The sequence below is a fragment of the Dicentrarchus labrax genome, unplaced genomic scaffold (assembly GCF_905237075.1).
Source record: "Dicentrarchus labrax unplaced genomic scaffold, dlabrax2021, whole genome shotgun sequence".
NCBI classification, from domain to species: Eukaryota; Metazoa; Chordata; class Actinopteri; family Moronidae; genus Dicentrarchus; species Dicentrarchus labrax.
This window is the reverse complement of record NW_026136718.1, coordinates 24,776,637-24,802,066: the sequence shown is the minus strand read 5'-3', so window position 1 is coordinate 24,802,066 and position 25,430 is coordinate 24,776,637. Positions and strand designations below refer to the sequence as shown.

The window sequence follows — 25,430 nt, the reverse complement described above, 5'->3', positions numbered from 1 at the left end:
ATTCTGTATTTCTACCATATAGGCATTTCTGAGGCTGATGATCTCAGGATTATTAACACGGTTTCAGGGAGGAGCTAGGCCATAAACACAACACAAGGAAAGATGGTTTATGTTACTCTTATACTGTGGACCTTTTTTTGGAAACCAGATACTTCCTCTGCTTCCAGTAGCATGTTTTCTTCAGGTGTAGTGAGCTTTCACCACCTTCAGTCTTCACTTGATATGCAATATTCTCTGATTAGTTTCATGTGTTCTTATTGGTAAATTTGTTTTAAACACAGTTTTACACATTTTTTAATCATCATTTTACCTGAAACTATGGTATTATGTAGTAACTTACCAATTGTATCTTGGTGTTAGCTGAACACCGGTTACTAAAAGATTTTTATCATGTTTTAATAACAATTTGTTTCCTTCCTGTCAGATTGAAGCACCTTAAAATTCATCACTAATGACTGAAGACATTCCTTTGTCCCCCCCACCCCCCATGCCCTCCATTTTGTCTCCAGTCGCAGTATACAAACCTGGGGCTCCTGAACAGCATGGATCAGAACATTCAGAATGGTGGCTCAACCTCCACCAGCCCCTACAACAACGACCATGCACAGAACAACGTGACAGCCCCATCACCCTACGCCCAGCCCAGCTCTACCTTTGATGCCCTTTCTCCCTCACCGGCCATCCCATCCAACACAGATTATGCAGGGCCCCACACCTTTGATGTGTCGTTCCAGCAGTCTAGTACAGCAAAGTCTGCCACCTGGACGGTAAGACATTAATTCTTCAAAGTTGGTGTGATTCTAGTTCATGGTTGAGCAGTCCTCAAAAAAACTGAATACTGCATGATGCATTGAGGGCCAATCTAGCCTTTGTAACACTAGCATCTTTAATTCAGTGGGGTTTTTTTTATTTAGGGTATTTTTCACTGGTCTTTTTGAAAAACCGAAACATGTTCTAGGGGTTTCCTGCACATAAGTACATACACATAAATGGGTATCTACTACTGTCCTGGAGAGTACTGAGTGAACACCTTTAAAAGGGATAGATTAATCTTTTGGGAAATACACTTATTTGCTTATCTAGATCTATAACCATTGCATTAGATATAAAGCTACAGCCAATAGCCAGTTAGCTTGGGTTAGCTTAGGAAACAGCTAGCCTGGCTCTGTCCAAAGGTTACAAAATTCCCGTACCAGCATCTGGAAGGCTCATTAATTAACATGTTATATCTTTTTGTGTAATCAGTACAAAAACAAAGGTGTAAAAATGATTATTTTGTCTCTGGGAGCAGTTGCCAGGCAGCCAGCAGATCTTATGAGTTGTTGTTTTTACACAACAAGATAGCAAAAGTCCTAAATCCTTTAACCAAGATTTTAATCTCCCATGAGTATCTATTGGCACACTGTCACTATACTCCTATAGGAAAATTTCACACAGAGGCAGGTAAGTTGTCAGTCACAATATGCTGTGAGTGGACCTTCTGTTGTCATTATTCCCAGTACCATAACTGTTTGGTACTGGGTGATAAACCAAAATATGTCTGAAATATATATTCATTTTAACAGAGTTGTGTGTCATATGAGCAGGCATATGCTCGTCATTAGAAATACGGACCCACAGAGAAACATTTATGCACCAGCTGTCATCGTAACAGGTCATCATATGAGGCAGTGATTTGTCAGGATGGAGATTAAGGAGGTACTTCTTATCTGACAATCTGTGCTCCAGGCAGATTGAGGTGCACATAATTTCAAAGTCCTGTGTTGCACAATCACATCTGGCAATAAAGAATGTCATTTGAGATGTATTAGCTTCAAATCATGAGTAATCCTCAGGCATTTCTTGCTAAGGCTAAGACATTACACTCCACTTCGTGGAAAAAAAAGTTGAAAAGCATGATCTCACTAAAAAGCCACATTAACCAAAGTCTTACTTATCTCTCACATGTGATCCTTGATCTATAAATAATGTGCATGGATGTTGAAAATTACTGATCACATTCTAGTAATGTTCAAACTCCAGTTTACACACAACTTGGGTAATGTTCACTGGCACTTTGTTGATGACAGAGGTAAACAGGCTCAACAGTTGGTCCAGGTGTGGTGATGTCTTGCACAGCTAGATGTCACCATGTGATGCTCCGTAAACCTACACAACCAGCTCCTCCTGCTCTGTCATTATGTGTGACAGGGCTGAGGGACAGCTGTTGCATCAGAGCCCCACCTGCTCAGTTGTTTATGCGTCTGATGTGCACTGCTGTGTGTAGACACTGTAACTACAAGTTCAGTGTTTCAATGCACCCTAGCGGACAATCGTAGGTGACAGAAGTGTCACCCTCAGACAAGGTTTTGTCGTTGTATGTAATAGGGTCCCTGAGCAATAATTGAGATGTCACAGTTGTGTGATTTGCTTCTTAGACTATATGTGACATGTTGCCAATTTACATAATAGACCTACATTACAGTGAGGTATTTGCAGATGGGAACTTTGGATGAGACATTTCAAATGGAAATGATCATTAAAAAGGTCTGTCATTAGTGTGAGATTTATAAATAACACGTGATCCCTGTCAGATTTGTCCAGAGGGACTCCGCAGTAAAACCTGCTGAGCTTAATGCAGTGAATTTAATGCACTGTGCCTTCAAAGTAAACAGGTTGAAGTCAGGGAGTGCTGGGCGATCTCACTGTATTCCTTGGCCACGCCGAGTGTGGGACTGTGACATTTACCCAATTCCCACACTGCCTCACTCATCCCTCTCATTTTCACAGTCCAAAAACAAAAGTGTTTGTCTGCTGTGCAACTGTGAGGAAGGTAAGAGTGTGGTTTGTGAGAGGCACGCCCCACAGTCTGAGCCACACTGGTTTTAGGACACATCCCCATCATAGACGCATGTAGTGTGTCCCATAGTCATAACACATGATGCAAGACTGGTTTGATTGGTCTGACTTAACGTGGAAAAGTAGTGGATTCTTACTTATTATCAACAGAGTAATAATACAAAAAGTAGTAATACAAAATATCTGGTGGCACATCTGACCTGTCACTATTAACTCATCTATGTTGAGTTAATTGTCTTTGCATGATATATAGATTAGAATATAAAATGTATTATGAACTTAGTCCGCTGTGTTAGTGGATGAGCTACAGAAAGGCTCTCACACTTCACATCCTTTAATTATTAGTTTCTAATTTTGTACAAAACTGCATCTAAAAACAGTCAAACAACATATCAGTACAGTCTCAGAGTTGTTTTCTCATTTAGGTTAAAAGTCACTAAAGATGCCTTACGTAACTGCAAAATGCCGTCACTAAATCCTGCCAGAGTATTTGTCACAATTCGGCCTCAGTGAACATTGTTTTGTTGTGCTGCTGCTCATTTCCCATAATGGCTCATAGAGAGTGGTCTACAGCAGCAGTCAACCCACTTGTAAAGAATTGTGATTATAGTGTTGGTTCCCATCGCGAAGGAGGCTCCCTCACCTGATCTCAGGAGATCTTTCGCAAAGCTCCCATAATCTCAACCCAATAGCTCAACTGCTGGACCGCTGGACCGATGGCACAGAGCCACTAAAGATGTCACTGCCACAGCTTTGCTCTGTGCATAGATCCGCTAATGCCCCCCTTTTTGAAGGCCTGTGGGATCTTCCACGGGACTTAGTGGACTGTGTACTGTGCTTTTTGATGACTGTTCTTATGGAGACACACCTAATCCCTAACCCACACCTTAACCTCTTCCTGTCTAGGATGACTGTGACACACACACATACACAGAGACAACACATCAACATTTCCCAGAATTGCTCTCACACGGTTTCCTTGTTGGCCCTCCTACAGTCGGCATGGTGCTCCCGCTTTTATCATTCAGTCAAAAAAAAAACAAAAAAAAAACACTCGGCCAGGTCAAATGAATACACGGGATAGAGATGTTTTATCTTCTTTGCTTTACTAAATTAATGGGGTGTTGCAAATGAGGCCGCCATTGTTGGCTACTGATTGCTATTGTGAGGCTGAAGATTGGTTGTGTTTGCCATGTGTTTTAACTGCCACCACATATCGTAGTCAAAGGAGAGGAATGTCATGGTGTGGGCTATCACTGGGACGCTGTAGAGCTCGGGGGATTACAGTAATGGATTGAGGGCCTGTAGATAATACTTGTGTAAATACTGTGTGCCTCTTTCCTGAACCCTGTGCTCTTGGAGTGGGCTCTGTCTTTTTGAGAGAGTTAAGCTTGATGGTTGCATCTCACATTGCGCCGGAGGAGGAGGAGGAGGAGGCGGAGGAGGAGGAGGAGGAGGAGAGCCCTTGAATGCTCAAAGAGAAGAGTGTTCTAGCGAAAGGCGGCAAGACGCAGCTTGCCCCTGGAACATCTGCGGGCCCGTCCCACGCCTCACGAGATGGGGCTGAGACTTGTTTGTGTCAAGAAGCTTGTCACGACTCGCCCATCACAGGGAGACAAGCCCTAAAAGCTACAGATGGGAAAAGGTAGAGGGGAAATTTTTTAAAAAGGTAGAGTTGAAAAGGTTTTTTATGATATGGGCTATGGGATTTCGCCATAATTGGTGTGGAAAAGCCCATTCTCTTACAGTTTAGATTACAAGATTCTTTTTTACCCCTAACAAACAACCCTATACACATACCTGCAGCGATGATTTACCTCAACAGAAAACAGGATCATGCTGTAGTTGTATGAAAACAAGAAAAGATATTAGTCTGTCATCAGGAGAAAATGATCAGAACTAACCAAATCCTTTCAAAACAGAAATCACTGTAGAGTTATGACTGAACTTTAGAATAAAACAAACATGATTGCAGCTTCAATGCTTCCTTCAAGGAAAACATCACAATCATTTTAGTGATTTAAAAATAAGTTTCAGCTTTTGAAAAGGATGAAGGATTTTTTTTCTTCATGTCTCCCCATCCGTTGGCTTTTATTTTCGGTTTCAAATGCACTGAACTCAGTTGTAGTTACAGTCATTTGCTTTTGAAGACAAGGGTCCGAACGGTTAATCCCAAGAGTGACAGATGCATATTGGACTCTCTCAGCACTGGCTTCATAAAATTAAGGCACATGTCAGTGTACAGGTTTGCCTCGGGACAGGTGTCATCACTGAGATTGTGTGGTCAAGATTGGTGCTGATGACTGCAACATAACATTTCTTTTATTTTTTAAGAATAAAGTATAGAGAATGGTAATTATACTATAGAGCTTTACATTTTACCCCATATTCATTTTCTCCCAGGAAGCAGGTGTTTTACTTCAGTTTCAGAGAAAAGAGGAGGGGAAAAAAAGCCTTTGCGTTATTGTTGAATTAAACAGGTTTGGGAGAAGCTTTAGGCATGACATGACATGTCAGGTATGAAGAAGACAAGACCAGAGGCGCCAAACAGTGCTTGTTTAAGGCCTGATGTTTGTCAGGACTTGACTTCTGCATGCGCCCGCAGCGCCTGTCAGGGAGAAAAGAACGCTACAGCTGTGGGCCTGCCTCAACCTGCGCTGAACGGGAAGTGTGTGTGTGTGGTGTTTGTGTGTTCAAGTGTTGCATGTGTTAGAAAGTAATTGTACACATGCAGCACTGTAAAAGCATCAGAACAAATTGTATGTTGCATGCAGTCAGATTATCATAAGAACATATTTTCATTATTACAGCAGCATCCAAGCTACAGAGGAGTCAGTGGGTTATTTTGTTTTGTCCAGCAGAGTTACAGCAGCAGTCAGAGTAGGTTGTGAGCCACTTCAGGTCATTCACTATTTTCTTCCACCCCTCTGCCATATGTGCCAGTTGAAAGCAAATGTGTCACGTGTGGTTCTTGCAAACACTTTAGAACAGTTTTCTTTCAAATGATTGTGATTAAGCAGCTCTGTATTGTGCACTGTGTGTTCCTTGGCTGCGCAATTCACATTGTGACCAATGAAAGGCTCATAATTACATGTTAACACCTGAGCACCGCACCCTGTGTGAGCCACTGAATCCCATCAGTCAACTGGCTGTCCTCCACCCTGAACAGTGTTAGCTTTAGTTGCCGTGCTGCTTTCAGCGTTCAGCAGCAGCTCCTGCTCTCACTGCTGAGCAAACAGCACTAGCGGCACATAGTTGTGTGCTTAAAGTTTGTAGCTTCAGGGCTGGGATGGTTCTCTGGTGTTTATGTGTGTGCGTATGTGTGTGTGCTAGTTTGAGACAGTAGGGTATGATCTAAACAAACTTTGGTTTTATGCCTCTAACAGCTTTGATTAGATCTTAGTGCTCTGAGTTGTGCTGTGTTCGCCTTCAGCTACTCAAAACCAGCACCATGTAATTATTCAAAACACTACGTACTGACCCTTTACACAGCACATCTCTCTTTCTCTCTGCTGCCTCATAATCCGCTGCCCTCTCTTTCTCTTTTGCTCTTTCCCCCATCTCTCTGCTTGGCTTCTCCACCTCATTTAGCTGAGTGACAGAGGCGTACGGGGAGTATCAGGTTAGGAGCGAGGGGACGACTGCAACCATTCATCTTAGGCTTTTTTTTTTTTTTTGGAAGGCTGCTTTGATTTTAAGGAAGAGTCAGTTCAGTCATTGTGTTGACGTACATGTCCCAGAGCTTGAACTGTGCTCATCAGTCATTATCATGTTAACTTGATGTATTTATGGCAAATTAGAACACTTGACACTGATTTTATTAGTATAACCTTACTGCCTGCTTCAAAACTGAACATTATCTTAACTTTCTAGCAGTGAATATTAGCAGCAGTATGCAGTGCTGTGTCAGTTCATCCTGTGCATGTACAGTCTGTAATGAGGTCACTTGAGGAAAGGAGCGTAGCTGAGAATTTGGGTTATTATTAACCCGCCTTTATTAGTGGATCCAATCTCTGGGTAAAATGCACAGCAGTAACATGTGTAGTTCTGTGAGCGAGAGTATGGGAACGAGAGGTACTGTTTTGGGTTTGTCCTGATGAAAGGAAAGGTTGTGCCTGGGGAGCAGAGCAGAAAATGTCCGTGCCAAGCTTGTGTAATATTTAAAGTCAGCACAGACGGGTACTGGGATGAGCTCCTTTTCTCTGCAACCGCACTTCATAGAGGTGGAATTTTATGTTGCATTGTTCTCCAACACAGCCCCAAGCAGTTTTCACAATGTTCACTTTTCTTCACTAAGAAATGAACCTGACAGGAAAATTTCCCCCTCCACCCAGTGTCTCCTGCACATAGAGGGTTTAAGGCTGTGCTTACACAGCACTGATTTGAATGGTTTGTTTACACAGTTGGGTTATGCCTATTAGTAACAATTCAGTCTTTCTGATGGCTTACTGGTTATCAATTCTAACAGTGCCAGGGGATCAAGGTACATTCATTATTCATGACTCCTGGCTTAAAAAACTTGAATTTGAGCCAGTTTGTGTGAGCAGCCATCGCTGATGGATCGTGTATAACTCCTAAAAACTGAGTCATTTTCATCCAACCCCACAAGGAAAACTGCACTCAACCTTGTGTAGTGTTCCCTCTTCTGAACCTTCGTTCTGTATGATGAGTGGCCATCAGATGCTTTAGCAGAATACTCCTCCCTTGAAGATGAAAGCCAGGCCCAGTTTAATTGCTGCTGGAGGGGTCCATTTTATGGCGCTCCTCGGAAGTCCCAGAGGCTCTCAGCGAGACATCTTTGAGGTTGCCCAATACACACCCGTAGCACCAAAAGTTGTGTGTGTGTTTATTTAAGTAGGTCATAATCACAGTCTTGTCTTTAACCCTTTTTGCTTCAGGGGGAAACAGAAGTGCAGAGTCCAGGCAACAGGTGTTACAGAGGTCGACCTGTGCTTTTAAAATTTAGGCAAAAATGTTTTGAAGCCTCAAAACAGTTTGAACTTTTCTCAGTAAATATTGTTTTTATCGATTTATCTGCAGTTTTAATAATTTTTTTTTTCTTGTAAATTCTCTTTTCCAGTACTCAACAGACCTGAAGAAGTTATACTGCCAAATTGCCAAGACATGTCCCATCCAGATCAAAGTCCTGACCACCCCACCACAGGGGGCTGTTATCAGAGCCATGCCCGTTTACAAGAAAGCCGAACATGTGACCGAGGTAGTGAAACGCTGCCCAAACCACGAGCTGAGCCGCGAGTTCAATGACGGTCAGTTCTTTTAATTTATTGAAGACTAAGTTGTGCCCCATGTATCACCTCAGTGACCATTGTTTGCTGTCAACATTTAATCACACGACTCCTCCGGCTTCCAGGTCAGATAGCTCCTCCGAGCCACCTGATCCGCGTGGAGGGAAACAACCACGCCCAGTACGTGGAGGACACCATCACTGGAAGACAGAGCGTATTAGTTCCTTACGAGCCTCCCCAGGTGAGCTGTCTGTCATCATGGAGCGAGGCCAGCTGAATGCCCCGTCAGCGACACCTCACCACCTCAGACTGCACTGACAGATAGAGCAGTGACAGAGCCCTTCTGAGAGCCTGGCCTCTAACGTCCAGCCACTCAGTCCCCTAATGCCCCTCAGTATGAACACTACTCCACCTCAATGCAGGCCTCAGAAGGAAATAGTCCTGTTTGTCTGTCTTTTATTTTTCTAATATTTTAAACCCCATAATTCTAGTTCAAGTGTCCCCTTTATAAGCTTTAACTCTTCTTTAGTAGGCCGTGATGTTTAAATAATGTCTAAATATTAAACTGTGCTCTGTTGTGCAGCTGTAATTGACTCTAAAACCAGTGTTAAGCAGGAGAAACCTGATTTCCCTGCCATGCATATGCTCAAGAAGTAGACGTGTGCCTCTGCATGACAAAAGATATGTGTCCTTTTATCCAAAAACATTCAAAAACTCTCTTTAGAGCCTGGTTTCCCACTACGCTAAGTGCTCCAAAAAAAAGCTGCATTACAAACCTAAATAGAGAATTCTTATTAGTGAGTGATTTAGATGCAGGTTTAACCATGTTGTGTCTGTGCATGTAACTTAGAGAAGAAAACTGTTTCTTTGGTGTCAACCAGCGATGCCACTCACCGTCAGTGTTGTCCTCTTTTCTCAGGTGGGGACAGAATTTACCACCATTCTGTACAACTTCATGTGCAACTCGAGCTGCGTGGGTGGAATGAACAGACGCCCAATTCTCATCATTGTCACTCTGGAAACCAGAGAGTAAGAGACACCCTCACCCTCAGTGATTGCCTGCCGTGCCTCCAGTGCAGCGGCGGGACTGTTTCTGACCCGCTGTGTGTCCCTGTCTTCTCCCAGTGGTCAGGTATTAGGCCGCCGGTGCTTCGAGGCCAGGATCTGCGCCTGCCCGGGCCGAGACCGGAAGGCGGACGAGGATAGCATCCGCAAGCAGCATGTAACGGATGCCACAAAGACCAGTGACGGTATGAAGCGCCGTAAGTAGGGCTGGGGCTGGTGGTGGGCTGACAAGCTTTGGTCTTACCCGACAGGCTGCCTGTGTCGAGGACCCTCAGCCGCTGCATTCACTAACACAACTCTCTGCTACTCTTTCCCTTGCTTGTTTCCCCCTTCTGCTCTGGCTTAGACTAACTGTTCAGCACGTTAGCCAGTGGTACTCACACTTTACTCCCCTCTTGTTTCAGCCTTCCGCCAGGTCTCCCATGGCATACAGATCTCCAACATCAAGAAGAGAAGATCTACAGATGAGGAGGTTTTTTGTTTGCCTGTAAGTGTTACTCTGCTTTTTCAGGGAATTGCTTCAAAACAATGTGAGTGCATCTGAGCCGCTTACTGACGTTCTTTTCTTTTCTTTCTTATAGATCAAAGGCCGTGAAATTTATGAGATTTTGGTAAAAATCAAAGAGTCTCTGGAACTCATGCAGTTTCTGCCACAGCACACTATAGAGTCGTACAGGCAGCAGCAGCAGAATCTCCTTCAGAAACAGTGAGTACCCGTTCAGATTCATTATACAGTGATGCTCATTTGTTCTCAAGCTCATTATGAAAGACAGACCTACATGACTTGCAAGGCTCACCCTCGGTTTCAAGTGGACTAGTATTCCTTGTGCTGCTTTTCTTTTTAGCTTTGCTCCCTTGATCTCTGGTTTGCTTGCACGGAAGCTTTTTTGTTTTTTTGGATGACATTTGTTTTTGTTTTGAATAGACTGCAGTGATTTAACTGACTTAACGTGACTGACTTGTTGCTGGAACAGTGGATTGCACTGATAAAGGCTATGCATGAGATTTCTTGATTCTATTTATTGCTGCCACTGAAGCAGCTATCATATAAAAGCTGATAATAATTGCTCTAAAATGGAAGTCATTCAGCGTTTCTCAGCAGTTGAGTTTGTCTAGAATGTGCCCAAAGCTTCCAACCCGGAGGGTGAGCCTTGCATCAAGTAGAACTGTTTTTTTTTCTCTCCTCTGCTCTCTCATGGGACAAGAGCCAGAGCTGATGAATCGTGACAAATGTACCTGGCTATGCTTTGTTAAGGAGAAGCTTCCAAAGATTGGTGGTAACGCCTTTGGGTGCTTTGCCAGGTTTTTGCACAACAGCACCCAACAAAGTCCGTGCCACAGCCTTATCTATTCGTTTGAGCATAATTAAAACTGTCTGAGACGCACATGTTCACACACACTTTTCCTTATCCACGCCCATTTCACTATAAGCTATGGAAAAGAGGAGATGGGTGTAAATGATAGTTTGACAGCCTCACGATGATAATTATTGCTTATATTATAGTTTCCCATTAAGAGACTGGCAGACAGCCTCACAGTGAGATAATGCTTGCATTTGCTGGTTTTTACTCCATTGCTGTTTGTTGTTGGCTACCTGTTGCTGTCAGGCCATAAAGTATTGGTAAATGTTATTAACAATCATTTTATAAACAGACATTTAACAAAGTCAAAATGAATTTCAGGTTTTAGTGGATTTATTGAACAGTTTAGATTCTAAATTAATATTTTAAGTCTGAATATTGGAAGGGAATATTTCTCTTTATATTTACTCTTCTTAATTTTGCTATCGTGCATGTTTTTCTGAGTTTTCTGTGTTTAAATTCTTAAAATCCTCATAGCTTGTTTCTCTCTTGTGTAATTTACCCCTCCTACATTGTTCCTCTCACAGCCTTTGAAATAAAAGGTTCTGTCAGCAGCAAATGTTTCCAGGCCTTTTTCTTTCCTTCACTGTGTAAATGTGAAATAACACACCAGCACTGAAATGCTGTTATCTGTGTTTGTAGAGTGCCATCTTCTGGACAGTGTCAGTAGTGCAGAACGTTGTCTGTCACACAAACTTTGTAAAGTTCTCTCTTTTTTTAACTTTTCTGAACCTCTGGGCCTCTCTGGGGTCACTCCTCTTTCCTCCTCCGTCAGTGAGCCCTTATTTCTGCTCTCTCTCTTCTTTCTGGTTCCTCCCTGCAGTCTGATAAAAACCCGTCTTGGTAGCCAGCTCATGGAACCTGCAGGAGAGCAGAGGCGGCGCTGCAGCTCCTCCTGAAACTCTGCTCCACATTCCTCCTCCTCCTCCTCCTCCTCCTCCTCCTCCTGAGTAACACGGACCTCGTCTCTGTCTCCTTTTTATCAACTTTGATTTTTCTGGTCTCCTCCCTTTCTGCCTTTTCCTGGGATTCTGCACTGAGGACTTGACACTCAAACTTCCTGTTTTTAACACCTGTTGCTGCTCCAACATCATGGATTATCTCTTCTTCATGTGTTCAGCCATTATTAGCAGTATCAGTGTGACATGTAGGCTGTGGCTCTACATGCTGGACAAAGCCTTTGTTTATCCACTCCTGCCTACTGAAGTGGCCTTTTAAATTCATTATGATTTGTAGACTGGTTTGCATGTGTTATTTTTTGTCTATAAAAAGGGATATTTTGCAGGGGTTGTCTATTGTGATGGCATCCTCTGTGTCATTAATGTGTTGCATAGAGTGTTTGTGAAACGTTCATCCCATTCAGCCTTTTATGATGGCTGAAGTTGGACAGGAACCAAGCTTAAATGTCTGTTTTTCTTTCTTACTTGACCTACGGAGAAGTGAATGTGTTTGTGCCTTTGCATCGTCATGAGAGCTGGACTCACAAAATCTACCTTGTGGGGTTTTCTGGGGGAAAGAGACTTTTATTATTATTGAGATAACTTTTTGCTAATGCTGGTCATGTTTTCTAAAGTCACTGCAGGACAGTTTGTGTGTTTGTTTTGAACTGCAGATGTGCACTCTGGGATGTATGGAGCAGATTTGCCTCTGTGACCATTCTGTTTGAAACAGATCGTATTTTTGTGGCTGCTGCACTTTTGTCTGTTGGAACATAATAAATGGCTTTTTTTTGTTGCTTGAACTCTGTCCTTTCACTGCTCTGCTATTCCACCATTGAAACATGTGGTCAGTATGCAGAGGACACCTCTCTCTCTGTGTGCCCAAAACTTTAGTTTAATTACTGTAATAGTCTAAACTGCTGTTGTCAGAATAGTTCTTATTGTTTCCATTAAAGGACAATAGTGACCAGGCCTTTGTCATTAAGTCTGAGTGCTGCTGAACGTTGATGGTAACCTCCTCTCTCCCGCCCCAGGACTTCAATGCCGTCTCAGCCCTCCTACGGCTCCTGCTCCCCAACTCACGGAAAAGTCAACAAGCTGCCCTCTGTCAGCCAGCTAATGAACCCCCAGCAGCGTAACACACTCACCCCATCCAGCATGTCTGGAGGCCTGACTGACAGTAAGTGTGCCCCTTTGTTTCTCATCCTGTCTATCTCAGGCCGTCTTCCCCCCCCCTCTCCACCAGTCGCCTCGTCCCTCCTGGGCTTATTGTATACTTATAAAAGCAGCATGTCAGGGCAGGCAGGAGGGGACCTGAACACCTCTCAGACCCCAGCCTCCCCTCCACCTCCCGACAGAAAGCTTCCTTCTCAAAAAGAATGTGATCCCTGTGAGACTCTCCCGCAGGACCTGTTATGATGCATTATGTGTCATGTTAAGAGTAACCTCTGCATGCCCCCCTCCCCTCCCATACCCATGTGTTTCAGTTGACGTTACGTCTCTTTATCTCTAAATCCCAGAGCAGTAAGATAAAGCTCACAGTAGCTCCTTTTGTCTCTGCAGTGTCTCCTATGATGGGCACTCACATCCCCATGAACGCTGACATGAGTTCACTGAGCCCCACACACGCACTGCAGCCACAGCTACCCATGGTGCCTTCCTCCCACTGTACTCCCCCTCCTCCATACCCAATGGACAGCAGCATCTCCAGGTACCTCACAAATCCACAGCGGGACACATCTACATTTTTTCTTCTCCCTGAGTTCAGTTTGAAATTCGTAAAAACTTTATATAGCACTTTAAAAACAACACGGTTCACTAGGCAGAAAACCAATAAATATATAGTGCAATAAAATATAAATGACCTCCTCAGCAGGTTCTGGACCAAACAGGGGACACTGAGGCAAAACGTAGAATCCACACACTGAAACTTGCTCCCACGATGCGTTTCCATCAACGTTTCCATCTATCAGATCTTCATCAGGCACAAAACAGCACAAACAAACATTATATTAGAAATAAAAAGATATGTGAAGGACTATAAAATAAAACAAAAAGCTCATAAATGATAAGAAGTAAAACTAAATTATAGTTTTAAACCAAATTCTAAATAGATCATATAAATAATAAGTACGTAATGTTTGCCCCTGCTGTTTTGTGCCTGATGAAGATCTGATTGATCAAATGTTGTACAGTAAATAGAATAGACAAAAAGAGGGCATGACATTGTGCAAACTTTTTACCTTTCTGTCTCTAAATGTACAGAACATTTTCATGCTGAAGAATTAGATACATTTAGCAGCCACCCAGGCCTTAAATTGTAATAAAACATATTGTTTTACATGTATTATATTTATATTTGCTTTAAATATTTTTGCCTCTAACTAACTTTAAATAAGTGTATTAACTTTATCACATTATGCTTAATATGCTAAACATAGAGATACTTTGATCAGTATAAAAGCAGGTCTTACAAAGTCTTGAGTAGAGTGATAGATTGATACATGAACTATATGAACACTGAGTCAGTGAACATCAGTTTGAACCTCCTCCTCTCTTCCTCCCACAGCTTCCTTATACGGCTGGGCTGCGCAGGCTGCTTGGACTACTTCACAGCACAGGGCCTAAGCAACATCTACCAGATTGAGAACTATAACATGGAGGTGAGCCCTTGCCTATCCAACACGAGTCATATGATGGGTTAGAGAGAAGAGTGGCCTCCCCTGCGAATACTAACGCTCCCCTGTGTAATGACCATTAGGACCTGTCCAGGCTGAAGATCCCTGCAGAGTTCCAGCACATCATCTGGAAGGGCATCATGGAGCACCGACAGGCCATGGATTTTTCCCCACCTCCCCACATAGTGCGCACCACCAGCGGGGCCTCCACCGTCAGTGTGGGCTCCTCCGAGGCCCGAGGCGAGCGCGTCATCGACGCCGTACGCTTCACCCTGCGCCAGACCATCTCCTTCCCGCCGCGCGACGAGTGGTCTGACTTCTCTTTTGACCTGGATTCTCGCCGCAACAAACAGCAGCGCATCAAAGAGGAGGGAGAGTAAGACATCTGTCCTCTTCTCGATGTTCCCATTTCTCATTTCACGCCTGCTGTTGGAACATTTCATTTGAAAAGGTGGTATTAGTGCAAATACTGCTGAGAACAAAATACATATTCAAATAGAAATGCACTTATTTTCATTATTGTTCTGGTTGTCGTTGCAGAGGAGAAATAAACGGTGTTGATCAAGGGTGCATTTTATTATGTTCTAATTTCTTGAGAGCACTTAAGAAATGCTGAGGATTTCAAGATTGCTTTGAGTTAATAAGTGTTCATGATTCATTCCCATGTAAAAGCATGACTGGAAACAAAACTTGCATTAGAGGGCTTCTTAGTAGGGCTTATATTTCTGCTATGGGCCATAGCAAAAGTGTATTTTAATTTTTAATAGACTTCTAAGTTTTCACCATTATGGTTGTACAAGTTAGTCAGGTACACTGGTGTTCATTTGTGGCAGAAGTCAGCATTGATTGTATACATTTCAAACATTTCCTGTCAGAAGTATTATGTCAATTGATGGGCAGTTTGTTTTTCTGCTGTACTTTCTATATTTTACTGTTTTATGTCTGTTGTGAGACCAATGCATCATCTTTTTGTGTCAGGTTGTGAAGTATGCGTGTTTAAGTGACAAATGGTCATTCATTTGATGTAGCCATATATAGGCCTAATGTTCTTGACCCAGTGTTTTACAGTAAAATACTATGACTGATGTCCTTCTGTGTTTGTTGCTCTTGTTGTTTTACTGCTGTGCAAAAGTGGTTGATTGCATTTTAAGAGCAGACTTTTGCTCTTGCCGGATGCTTAGCACAAGTATTTTTTTTACTCATGAAATATGTTTTGGTAGAGGTTTATTTCATTTGATAACTGGCCAGAACCTATGATATAAATGTATATAAATTTGTATAGTTCTGTTTTTCTCCCTAAAGAACAAAGCATACTGATGTGAATATTGCCTGGTAGCTTTACCAGTAAGAACAATGTTTGTATTAATTCAAAGGCGTGCATACAGTATGTGTGTACCTACACTACCCCATAGACCCTTTTCAAACTTGTTTCAAGTAGCCAGAACTGTTAGAAAGCAGACACCATCTGCATTTTCATATTTTTGTACAATGTATTGTAAATATGTTGCAATATACTGAGGGTATTTTGATATAAATCTGAAATAAATATCCATACTTGCTGTATTGCATGTTAATACTCCTTTGTGTCAAATTATTTTATCTATGGCTTCATTTAAATATGAATTTATTTTTACAGTTCAACACAGGTTAAACCACCAGCCACAATTCTGTTCAATTGAATGAATATCACTGACTGTGAGGGTCGAATCAATATCGATAAATATACATTTTTAGTATTACATTCCATACTGAAGTCATCTAAATGTCAACCTTTCCTGCTGATATAGAGACAGTTATGGAATAACTAAATCTTACCAGACGGATCCCTGAGACTACATCTAATCAAATTCAAGTCTGAGGGGTCCTTGACAACAAAAATACTGAGAGCACTGTTCTAAGACAGCTGAGTGGAGAAGAATGTAACTGACGCTGAAATGACCAACAAAAGGTAGACGTTTTTTTATTTGCTCATCCTTCAAGCCGACACTAGGCAGAGTAGAGAACTCTGCTACAGTAAAGTCTCAGCTTCTCTCTGTCAGCACCAAAAGCTGATGACAAAGATGACGGGGTGAAATACATTTAGCCAAAGCAAGCGTCTTAATTCCTACCTTTATTTCTCCTGAGTGCCAAATTTCATAGATGTGTAACTCAATCTTGTTACTGTATATCTAGCTATTTACATAGAACATAGAAATGTGACAACTCGTCCAACACAGTTCTGAACAGACAATACTCACGGTTCACTTACGGTATTTACATTTTCAAAAAAAATAGTCATCTTTTTACATTCTGTTACATTTTATACAGACTGTGAGAATCAGTGTGATCAGTCTGTGTGGGAATCCCGACGTCTGCTGCAGAGTTACTCCACCTCAGCCACGTGAGCGACCTCCACCTCCATGGTCTGAATCACCTCGGGCGATTCCTCGAGCTTGGCCTCTGTGAGTGCCTGCTGGGCAAGGACGTAGTTCACGACCTGCATGATGCCCTGATCCGAAAGCGTCGCCACCGAGCCGTCACCCGCAGCCTCCACGGCCTGCACCGCCTCCACGGCCTCCACCGTCTCCTCCGTGATCAGCACCGTCTCGATCTCCTCCGAGGGCTGCTGCTGCGCCGGCCGGAGCTCGGGGGGCAGCTCGGACGCCAGGATGCTGACGGCGTGCTCCACCTGGGTGCCCTGGTTGTGGAACTGGAGGGTGTCTTTCTCCAGCATGATCTTCCCGGGCAGGTTGTCCCCGTGGTACTTGGCCATGTGTTTACGTAGGGTGCGTGCGTCGATGTGGGCCTCCTGGCACATGGGGCATACGTACGGTCGCTCTCCCGTGTGCGTGCGGACGTGGCGCTTGAGAGACCTGGCGTCGGCCCAGGCGACGCCACAAGTCAGACACTCAAATGGCTTCACTCCTAGAAGAGAGGGAGGAAGGGAGAAACACACATAATGAAAATGAGCTTCCACAAAGACGGGATTGTCTCTTCCTGTCCTGTTAGGAGTCTCACCCTGGTGGTTGTTGACGTGGCGTCTGTACTCCCGCAGCTGAGTGAACTTTCTCCCACACTGCTCACACTCCCTCTCCAGGTTCTGCTTTACTCGGCCCTTCTTCCCGTGCGTGGCTTTCTTCACGTGCCTCCTGAACAGAGCCTTCTCAAAGAACTCCTTCCCACACACATTACACCTGAGGAGACACATGAAACGTGATCGATATGCAGACTCCCAGTAGCCAGACACCGTTCTGGGTGGCGTGTTTACAAAAGCACTCACTTAAAGGGCTCCGCCACGCTGTGGGACTTGACGTGGGAGTACCAGTCCTTCTTCCAGCTGTAGCATTTCCCACACACCTGGCACTGGAACGGCTTCAGGCCCATGTGCTTGTTCATGTGCTGCTGGAGATCTTTGGCTTCATAGAACCTCTTATCGCAGCTGCAGGTAACATGAGAAAAAACATTTAACCATCAACCCACTGAATGCCTCGAGTCATGTGACATCAGTGAGAGAGTGGAACAGTTACTCACTGAGCGCAGGCAAATGGACGGACGTCAGGTTTGGGTTGGTGCTTTTTCAGGTGTTTGCTCAAAGCTGAGGCTCGATGGAACGTTGCTCCACAAGTGTTGCATAGATACTTTGATTCACCTGTTTAAAAGGTTATATGAGATATAAACATTAACATAGAAGCTAACAACTATTTACTGTGTAAAGAAATAGTGGAGTCATGGTGACCCGAGCAGAGAATGATGTCATTGTTATTGCAGCCTCTCTGTGGTTTGTTTACAAATGTGGTCTGTCAGTGCATGCGAGTCCCTCAGTGTACAACTGAACACAGAATCTGAAACTTCTGTTCTTCTCACCTACCTCTGTGAATGAAGGATTTATTACGACCAACAGCGGAACAGTGGAAAGACTAAGTGAGTTTTATCTTGTTTCTGTCCACTTGGTATAAAGTTATGATGTTACGATGATATATGAGTATGGCGAGCGATATAACGGCTGGTTCTGGTTCAACAGAAGGTCTATCACTGTAGTCCGCAATGACACTTAGAATAACAACCGGAGTCTATCAGTGACTAAACAAGAAATTTAAGTGGACGTACTTTGACAGGCAGATTTGTTCCTGAGGATTAGTTCACGTTGCCATCACTACTGCAGCGCTTTTCACAAATATTTTCACATCTAACTTAGTAAGTGAACTGTTTATTTTGACCAAACCATCATGGGAAAGACCATGTGCTGACTAAAAGACAGTTCTGTTGAGTTTTATTTGTTTAAGTGTGTTTTATGATTATCTGCTAGGTAAAAAAGTTTTGTCTATGGAGTCTGGTCAGCCTTGGCGCCCCTTGTTTTGGTCCGAGATGCTGGTGCTTTAGTGCGACATCTAGTGTCTAGTGTCTGAATTTAGTATATATATAACCTTTAAGGGATATCATGGTGAAAAAGGGTCAGCTTGCCCATCCAAAAAAACATTCCCTCACTTCTGGTTAGCGCTGTCCAGCTGCGCATCACTTTGGATTTATCCACCTGGGTTTTAAGATATCTGTCTCTCTCACATTTCTTGGAGTGGCGGAGACAGAAACCTCAAAACCTGGACAAATGAAACCAAAACCACGAGACATTCCATAAAAGCACATTTGGTTTGTGTGATCGGACCCTTTAAGGACACTGAGCTGGAGGCAGACTGACCTGTGTGGACGCTGGTGTGCTCCTCCATGCTCCGCTTGCTCACAAAAGACTTCTTACAGAATTCACACTGGAACTGTTTGGTGACGTCGTGCAGCGCTCTGTGCATCTTCAGGCTGTGTTTGTGGGCGAACGTCTTGCCGCAGACCTTGCAGGAGTGAGGCCGCACGCCCGTGTGGTTCAGCATGTGGATCCGCAGTGAGTAGAGCTTCGGTAGGGTCTTCCCGCAGATGTCACACACAAATTCCCGTTTGGTGTGTGGCGATAACGTCTTGTCCTCCAGATCGCTGTCCACCTTGCTCTCTGAGCTCTGTTCTGCTGAGGGTTTGGTGACGACTGCTCGCTGGCTGCTCTGCTGTTTGTGTCGGGCGAGGTGGGCGCGAAGTGAGGCGGCGTACTGGAACTCTTTGCTACACAGCTACAGGGACACAGAAACAGCACGGTCAGCACGTTTTCACAACACAGCATTAGCCATTAAATGTGACATGCTAATCAACGCCAACACTCACGCTGCACTTGTATCCACGCGCTTTCTCGTGTTTTAGCGTGTGCATAATGAGAGAGTAGCGTCTCGGGAAGGACATGCCGCACTCGGAGCATGTGTGCTCTCCATCCACCGCGCTCTCCGTCGGCGTTTGATCCTGCTGGCTTGCAGTCTCTGGCTTTGCCACGTTCATCCCAGCCTCGTCTGTGCTGGGCTCTTCTATCGACACGCTCTCCACTGCAATGCCCTCCGGATCTGCCCCCGACCCCGACTCCGTCACAGACTGTACATCACCCTGAGCCTCCACTGGCTGCTTTGGTGGTCTTCCTCTTTTACCTGGCCTCGGACCCACCTGAAAACACAACCATGTTCAATGTCTGTCGCTCTAAACAAAACACGTCATAGAAAATAAAATCATTTACATACGTTGCTTGATTGAAATGTAACTGTACCTTAGGGGTGGTGGCCCGTGGCGAGGTCGAACCTTTCTTCCCCTCCTCTTCCTCCTCCAGCCCCATATGTAAACGTGCATAACCGCCCTCAGCTATAGAGCGCTGCCTGAGTCGTCTTTTGTTGGGGTCATCTGACGCCGTCTCCTGCTTGTCTCCGTGGCTTTCATCAGCAGAGGGGTCCTCCTCCTCCAACGGCACAAACTCCTCTACCTCCACTTCCTTCTTCACCTTGGCTGGACGCCCTCGTTTACGTTTCAGGGGTGTAGGTGCTGATTCTGCTTTCTCCTGAGGTGGCGGTGCAGCTTCGGGGGCGGCTTCAGACGCCAGTTTGACAACCTCCGAGAGGCTCCCTTTGTCTGGGTCCACATTTATAACAAAGCTTCCTGCTTCAGCGGGCTGTGGCTGCTCCATCGCCAGGCAGGCCGACACTACGGCGAGGGACTCGCTGGCTCCGGCCTGTCCACTGTGGGTGACCACAGTCATCGTCTCCTCCTCCATCCCCTCTGCAGTGTGTGAGATAAGAGTGACAGTCTCTCCTGGCTCGGCCTGTCCGCTGTGAGTGATCAGAGTCACAGTTTCACTCGGTGCAGCCTCCCCATGATGCTCTTTGTCTCCCTCTACAGCTTCAGTGACAACTGTCATCGGCTGCTGGATGTAGGCCTCTTCAGGAGGAGCAATAAAAGCTAACGGCTCGCCTGTAACAGCAACCCCGCTGTGGGTGACCACCGCCCTGCCATCACTCTGTATGGTGACCACGTAGGACCCGGAGTCGTCTTTCAAGCCTTCCTGAGGAGCCGGTTGGCTCGACAACACAGTGTGCACGTCTCCTTTTTGGTACACCGTCAGCTTCTGCTCCTCCACCTGCTTGTGCACCGACTCGCATATCTGGAGCACCTCGGTCATCAGCAGATGTCGGGCTAGGTTGGCGATATCTGCCATTATGCAGAAATTAAACGTGAGCAGGGACGTGTACGCAAAATCCAGCAGCGGGAGGAAGCTGGCTTTGGTGAAACCTGGAGAGAGAGAAGGTTGAGGGTAAAAACTGAGCAACTACGCCAAACACTCAGATACAGAAAACAGCACAAAGTCTCACCAGAGAGGTCCACCACAGCTTCATGTGTGGAGGCAGCCCCCTTCTCAAAAAAGAGCTCGTGGAAGTATTCGCTGCACGCTGCCAGCACAGCTTTGTGAGCACGGTACTCCTCTCCTTCGATCAGCAGGGTGATGTCGCAGAACTGATTGTTTAGGCGCTGCTGGTTGAGTTTGTCCAACATCGTCTGACTGTGTTTAGGCAGGAACTGATTGACCTCACCCTTGCTGTCCACCTGGAAAGAGCGAACGCACAATACACAACAACAACAACAACAACAGAGACTCAGTTGTAGAGTAAACAATATCACATCTCTGTGACTGAAACAGCAAAGTGTGATACGTACAAAGACCAGTTCATGCTTGGCCATCGTCTTGGCCAACTTGGACCTCAGCTGACAAGACGAGTCGGTGAGGAATAAACGATCATCCCCCCCTTCTTCCTCCTCTTCCTCCTCCTCCTCATCGTTCAGGTTGGCAGCCGCTCTGCGTCTGCCCGGCCGGGAGAACAGCCGAGGTCCCGAGCCGTCATCAGCACTCCGCCTGCTCTGACACTGAGCACACTCTCTGATGTGGTCTTTCACATTCTTCAGGATACCTGCCAAAACACAGGACACCATCACTTTAAACGACTCCTATTAAGACAATTATTTTCAATATCCAGCTGTTTCTGCTAAAATAATCGCCTCAAGTACAGTTGAGTTTTTTGTATACGTTTTTTCTGAGTGGTGCATTCACGTGCAATCAGATTTGTGCAAATTCACTGACATTTAGCAACATAAAATCATAATTATCTTTTAATTTTTGGGAGTGTGTATCAAACAAACATGTGATCTTAATTCTGGAAAACAAGATTTTTCCACCAGTGCCCCTCTGTAGCACTACAGTACTTCATTATAATGCTATTTTATCACACATTTGACCTTTTATCGAAGCATTACAGCACTTGCGATTTGCACATTGCACTTGGTCATGTTGCGAATTCGATGATATTTAGATTAATTGTGCAGCCCTACTGATGGCCCCTGACTATGTGACGTTATGGATATTTCAGATTACATTCAATGCATATCAGTAACACTTGGGAACAACTGTTACACTGTACAATGAACCCAAACAGTGAACACAGTAACTGCAGGAAGTCTGTGTACAAACGAGCGATATGATGAATTTTAAGCAGATTGTTTCCTGTAAATATTACAGTTGTTTTAACGACACAGAAATGAAGTTCCCCCCGGGTTGGGAACCACTGTTCAAACTGTGGGCACTAATAAAGACCTCATATTAACGAGGCTGCAGCCCTTTAATGAACCAGCAGATGGAGACAGAGAGCAACCGGCTGTGACGGGTGGCGTATTTATATTTGTTACAGGCTCGTGTTTACGCGGGTTCCCCGGCTGGTTGAATCACCGCACAGTGCCAATGAACAGCCAGCTGCTGGGACCGGGCTCCGGTAACCTACCTCTCCACCAGTACTTCTGAGAGATGGACTCCCAGGTGAGTTGCTGGTTGAGGTGCTCCCCTCCTTCGGCAATAATGTGCGCCTCGTTGATAAGTTCCTTCCTCCGGTCGTCCTGCAGCACCACCTCCAGCTCCGTGAAGTCATTCTGGCCCTTCAGTCGACGCTGATAAAACAGAGTCCCGTTCCGTACAACGTAGCAGGTCGCCGCTTTACGGATTTTTCTCTTGGTATTGCCAGGCGTCCCCGGCGCATATGGCTCCCGTTCATCAGTCAGATAGCGTATGATGGCCAAGTAGCTTTCTTCACACGACATGTCTCAGCTGACCCGCGCTTTCCACTCTGGATTATGGCTTTATCTCGAAGAGGAGGGCCCTCTTCGGCTTGTAAAATTGTGATATAAATTTTATACAGAGCTCAGATTGTAGATAACATGAAATAGAGACGCCACAACAACATTTCAAATGTGTGTTTCCTAAGGTGGAACTGCAGTTCGTAACCGTCAGGGTAGACTTGCCCGAACAGACAAAATGGCTGCTGCACAACCGGAACTTGCGTAAGCAAAAGCGGAAGCGCGTCGTGAGCGTTATCCACCACAAGAGGGCGCAATGTGCAAACTTACTAATCCAAACATGATCACTTCACTTTGATTAGTTTTCAGTTTCTTATTTTCATGTATTTATTAATTTATGATTCCATTTATGAATTTAAGGATCATTATTATTCTCAATTGTTTCTTTATTGTAATGAAGGAAATTACATTTATGGTGCCTGTGTTAAAAGTGTGTATTAAAGTGTGTATATTAGGGCTGCACAATTAATTGAAATGTTATCGATATAAAATGGCCAAGAGCAATATCTTTGAGAAACACATTTGTGTGACGAACAGCATTATAATGAAGTACTGTAGTTCTGAAGAGCTGCCCTGGCCTACAAATCTTGTTCTCTAGCTTTAAGAAAACAGATTTGTTTAATACAAACCCCCAAAAATGTCACATAATCATGATTTTAATATTTTTATTGAATGAAAATTTAATTTGTGATGCAAAAATGATCCTTCCCACACTAATCGTGGATCATACTACAACAGCAATATCTGTCCAAATGATCACAATATGATGTTTTTATTATATCATATCGATGTGTATGTATGTATATGAAATATAGTTAATAAATGTAGTTTATCATACTGTACCACTGAAGTAGTCCTTTATTTCACCCTTTGGGACTGTTGGCCCATGTATGAGTTAAATGAAGCAAATGTTGCAGTATCTAAAGTTTAATTTATTGGGAGACAGCAGACTACGTTTTACTGCACTGGTGGAGTAAAAGTGAGCAGCTACTCTTCCAGTAACAATAAATCAGTATAGCTTTGTTACTTTTCACCTTCATTTCAGTCCCAACCTACAGTGATTACTGTTAGTGTCTATTCTTGAGCTGTGACAGTGTATGAGCATCCTATCAATAGTGTACAAATATAGGAAATTAGGGGCAGTTTTTAATATAAATGTGCGTCACCCAGGACATCTCTATAAATGCTTTGGAAAAACAAAATAAAACAGATGCACCAAGCTTAGATAAACACCAGAAATATTCAGTGTGGTGGAAGGCAGAGTCATTTTGGTGTGAGAGTGAAAAGGCCGTCATGTAGTGAGTCCTTTGAGACAAAGGCAGGCTCACGTCTGTTAAAAGTTTTAGGCCAGCAGTTTACATTTCTGACCTTCTCAGCCCTCACTTCTCCACCTGGACCCTGAAGTCCTTTACTCACACTCTCCTTTTCACTGTCCAAGTTCAAATCCAAGGATGATGGAACATTTTCCATTGTTGTCCCCAGCTGTGGAACAGTTTACCTCTCTCTGTCTGGTTTTCCCTAACTGTCAGCGTTCTGTCTAAAAATCAATTATTTACATTAACTTTCCAGTCCACACAAACATTTGTTAAACTGTGCCTTATTATATAAAGCTGGCTTTATTTGTACTCCACTATTCTCTTCATCCTTTTCAAACTTGTGAGTGAAGTGAGAGGAGTTTTTGATTCATTTCCTGTATGAAAGTGTTTTTTTGTGGTATTTGTCAGTATGAAAGCAGGTTACTCCATACAGGCAATGTTAAAGATCACACATTCTCTTATGTCCTCAGAAACACATAAAACAGCTTGTAAACTTTAACATTTGGCATTGAGGAGATCAGACCTGGTTTTACATAATCAGCTTGACAGAAGTGTCAATAAGCTGACCCTCTCAGTGGTGGAGATAAGTCGAATATCTGTGTCTACTGTACACAACTGATTCCACATTAGCTTCAGTTATGGGAGCTCACTTATCGCCTCGTATCTTTAGATGAGCCAGCTATCTGTCATTTGTAAGAAACAAGATAAGAGTTGTTATGGTTTCAAAAACAAATCACAGTTTACAGTCTCCATACATGGTGGGGCATACGGGGTCTGCTGCAGTGCCGACGATGCTTTTTGTTTATTGATGTCTGAGAGGAAATTCTCTTTTTGGTTTCAGCTTCAGAGAACAGAGACATAAAGAGGATGATACCACTGTGGGTAGTGGGGACTTTCCAGTACACAGGCATGAAACCAGCCTCTTTAAAAGACGGTCCATCCACCAACATGTCTGTAGGGCGAGTACCAACGTAAGTGCCTGTCTTCACTGATATTAAATCTACCCATTACTGACGTATTGTGAGTGAGGCCCCTATAAGGCTCCTTTTGGAACCACACAGGGTACTAGGAGCGCAACAAATGATTGTTTTCACTAATCCGTCAAACATATTCTAAAACGAGTGATTAATCATTTACTCTAGAACAAGTGTAAGAGTCTGCAACCATGCCAGCGGCTCTGTGAGCTAAATGCTAACACCAACATGCCAACATTCTCACAACGACATGCAGATATTTAGCGTGTTCACTATCTTGGTTTAGCATGTTATCACTTACTTACTAATAACCACTAAATACAAAGAACAGCTGAGGCTGATGGGAATAGTTTTGCAGGTATTAGGTCACAAACCAAAGCACTGGAAACAATTTAAATGATGTTAAATGGTCATGTACCAAAGTCAGCACGATGCATTTTTGGGGAATTCAGTCTAGAACAAAGCGGTGTACCGACCTACATTGCCATCCCTGCAGCCACACTGCTAGC

General features: G+C 44.0%; 2 protein-coding genes and 1 long non-coding RNA gene across 13 annotated transcripts in view; 2 read left to right on the top strand and 1 right to left on the bottom strand.

Moving 5' to 3' along the window:
• tp63 (tumor protein p63) overlaps positions 1 to 15,700 on the top strand; it is a 46,236-nt gene extending 30,536 nt beyond the window's left edge. For 3 of the 10 annotated variants that reach the window (XM_051377954.1, XM_051377950.1, XM_051377956.1), the window contains 11 exons: positions 510 to 767; positions 7,919 to 8,105; positions 8,210 to 8,325; positions 9,004 to 9,113; positions 9,210 to 9,346; positions 9,554 to 9,636; positions 9,731 to 9,855; positions 12,483 to 12,628; positions 12,994 to 13,159; positions 14,018 to 14,111; positions 14,210 to 15,700. In XM_051377954.1, coding sequence (XP_051233914.1) covers positions 510 to 767; positions 7,919 to 8,105; positions 8,210 to 8,325; positions 9,004 to 9,113; positions 9,210 to 9,346; positions 9,554 to 9,636; positions 9,731 to 9,855; positions 12,483 to 12,628; positions 12,994 to 13,159; positions 14,018 to 14,111; positions 14,210 to 14,506 — 1,719 coding nt within the window. In that variant the 3' untranslated portion in view covers positions 14,507 to 15,700. The remainder of the gene's footprint in view (positions 1 to 509; positions 768 to 7,918; positions 8,106 to 8,209; positions 8,326 to 9,003; positions 9,114 to 9,209; positions 9,347 to 9,553; positions 9,637 to 9,730; positions 9,856 to 12,482; positions 12,629 to 12,993; positions 13,160 to 14,017; positions 14,112 to 14,209) is intronic. The other 7 variants (XM_051377951.1, XM_051377957.1, XM_051377952.1 and 4 more) reach the window with 4 other exon arrangements.
• A 361-nt stretch (positions 15,701 to 16,061) lies between these two features.
• zbtb11 (zinc finger and BTB domain containing 11) lies at positions 16,062 to 22,815 on the bottom strand. Its single transcript, XM_051377949.1, has 10 exons — positions 22,283 to 22,815; positions 21,168 to 21,418; positions 20,825 to 21,056; positions 19,732 to 20,744; positions 19,305 to 19,631; positions 18,799 to 19,213; positions 17,637 to 17,754; positions 17,386 to 17,544; positions 17,124 to 17,299; positions 16,062 to 17,030 (listed from the first exon to the last, which is right to left on the bottom strand). The coding sequence occupies exons 1-10, from the start codon at positions 22,593 to 22,595 to the stop codon at positions 16,489 to 16,491; spliced, it is 3,546 nt and encodes a 1,181-aa protein (XP_051233909.1). The 5' UTR covers positions 22,596 to 22,815; the 3' UTR covers positions 16,062 to 16,488.
• Positions 21,907 to 25,430, top strand: part of LOC127350901 (uncharacterized) — a 48,799-nt gene continuing 45,275 nt past the window's right edge. The window contains exons 1-2 of one of the 2 annotated variants that reach the window (XR_007880668.1): positions 21,907 to 22,317; positions 24,789 to 24,918. This is a non-coding gene — a long non-coding RNA (uncharacterized LOC127350901). The remainder of the gene's footprint in view (positions 22,318 to 24,788; positions 24,919 to 25,430) is intronic. The other variant, XR_007880667.1, reaches the window with a different exon arrangement.

Coding starts and splice junctions, on each gene's coding strand:
- zbtb11 (XM_051377949.1), bottom strand. CDS start 22,595: ATGTCGTGTGAAGAAAGCTACTTGGCCATCATACGCTATCTGACTGAT. Junction 19,214..19,304: donor CGCGTGGATACAAGTGCAGC/GTGAGTGTTGGC, acceptor GTGTCCCTGTAG/CTGTGTAGCAAAGAGTTCCA. Junction 17,300..17,385: donor AGCGTGGCGGAGCCCTTTAA/GTGAGTGCTTTT, acceptor GTGTCTCCTCAG/GTGTAATGTGTGTGGGAAGG.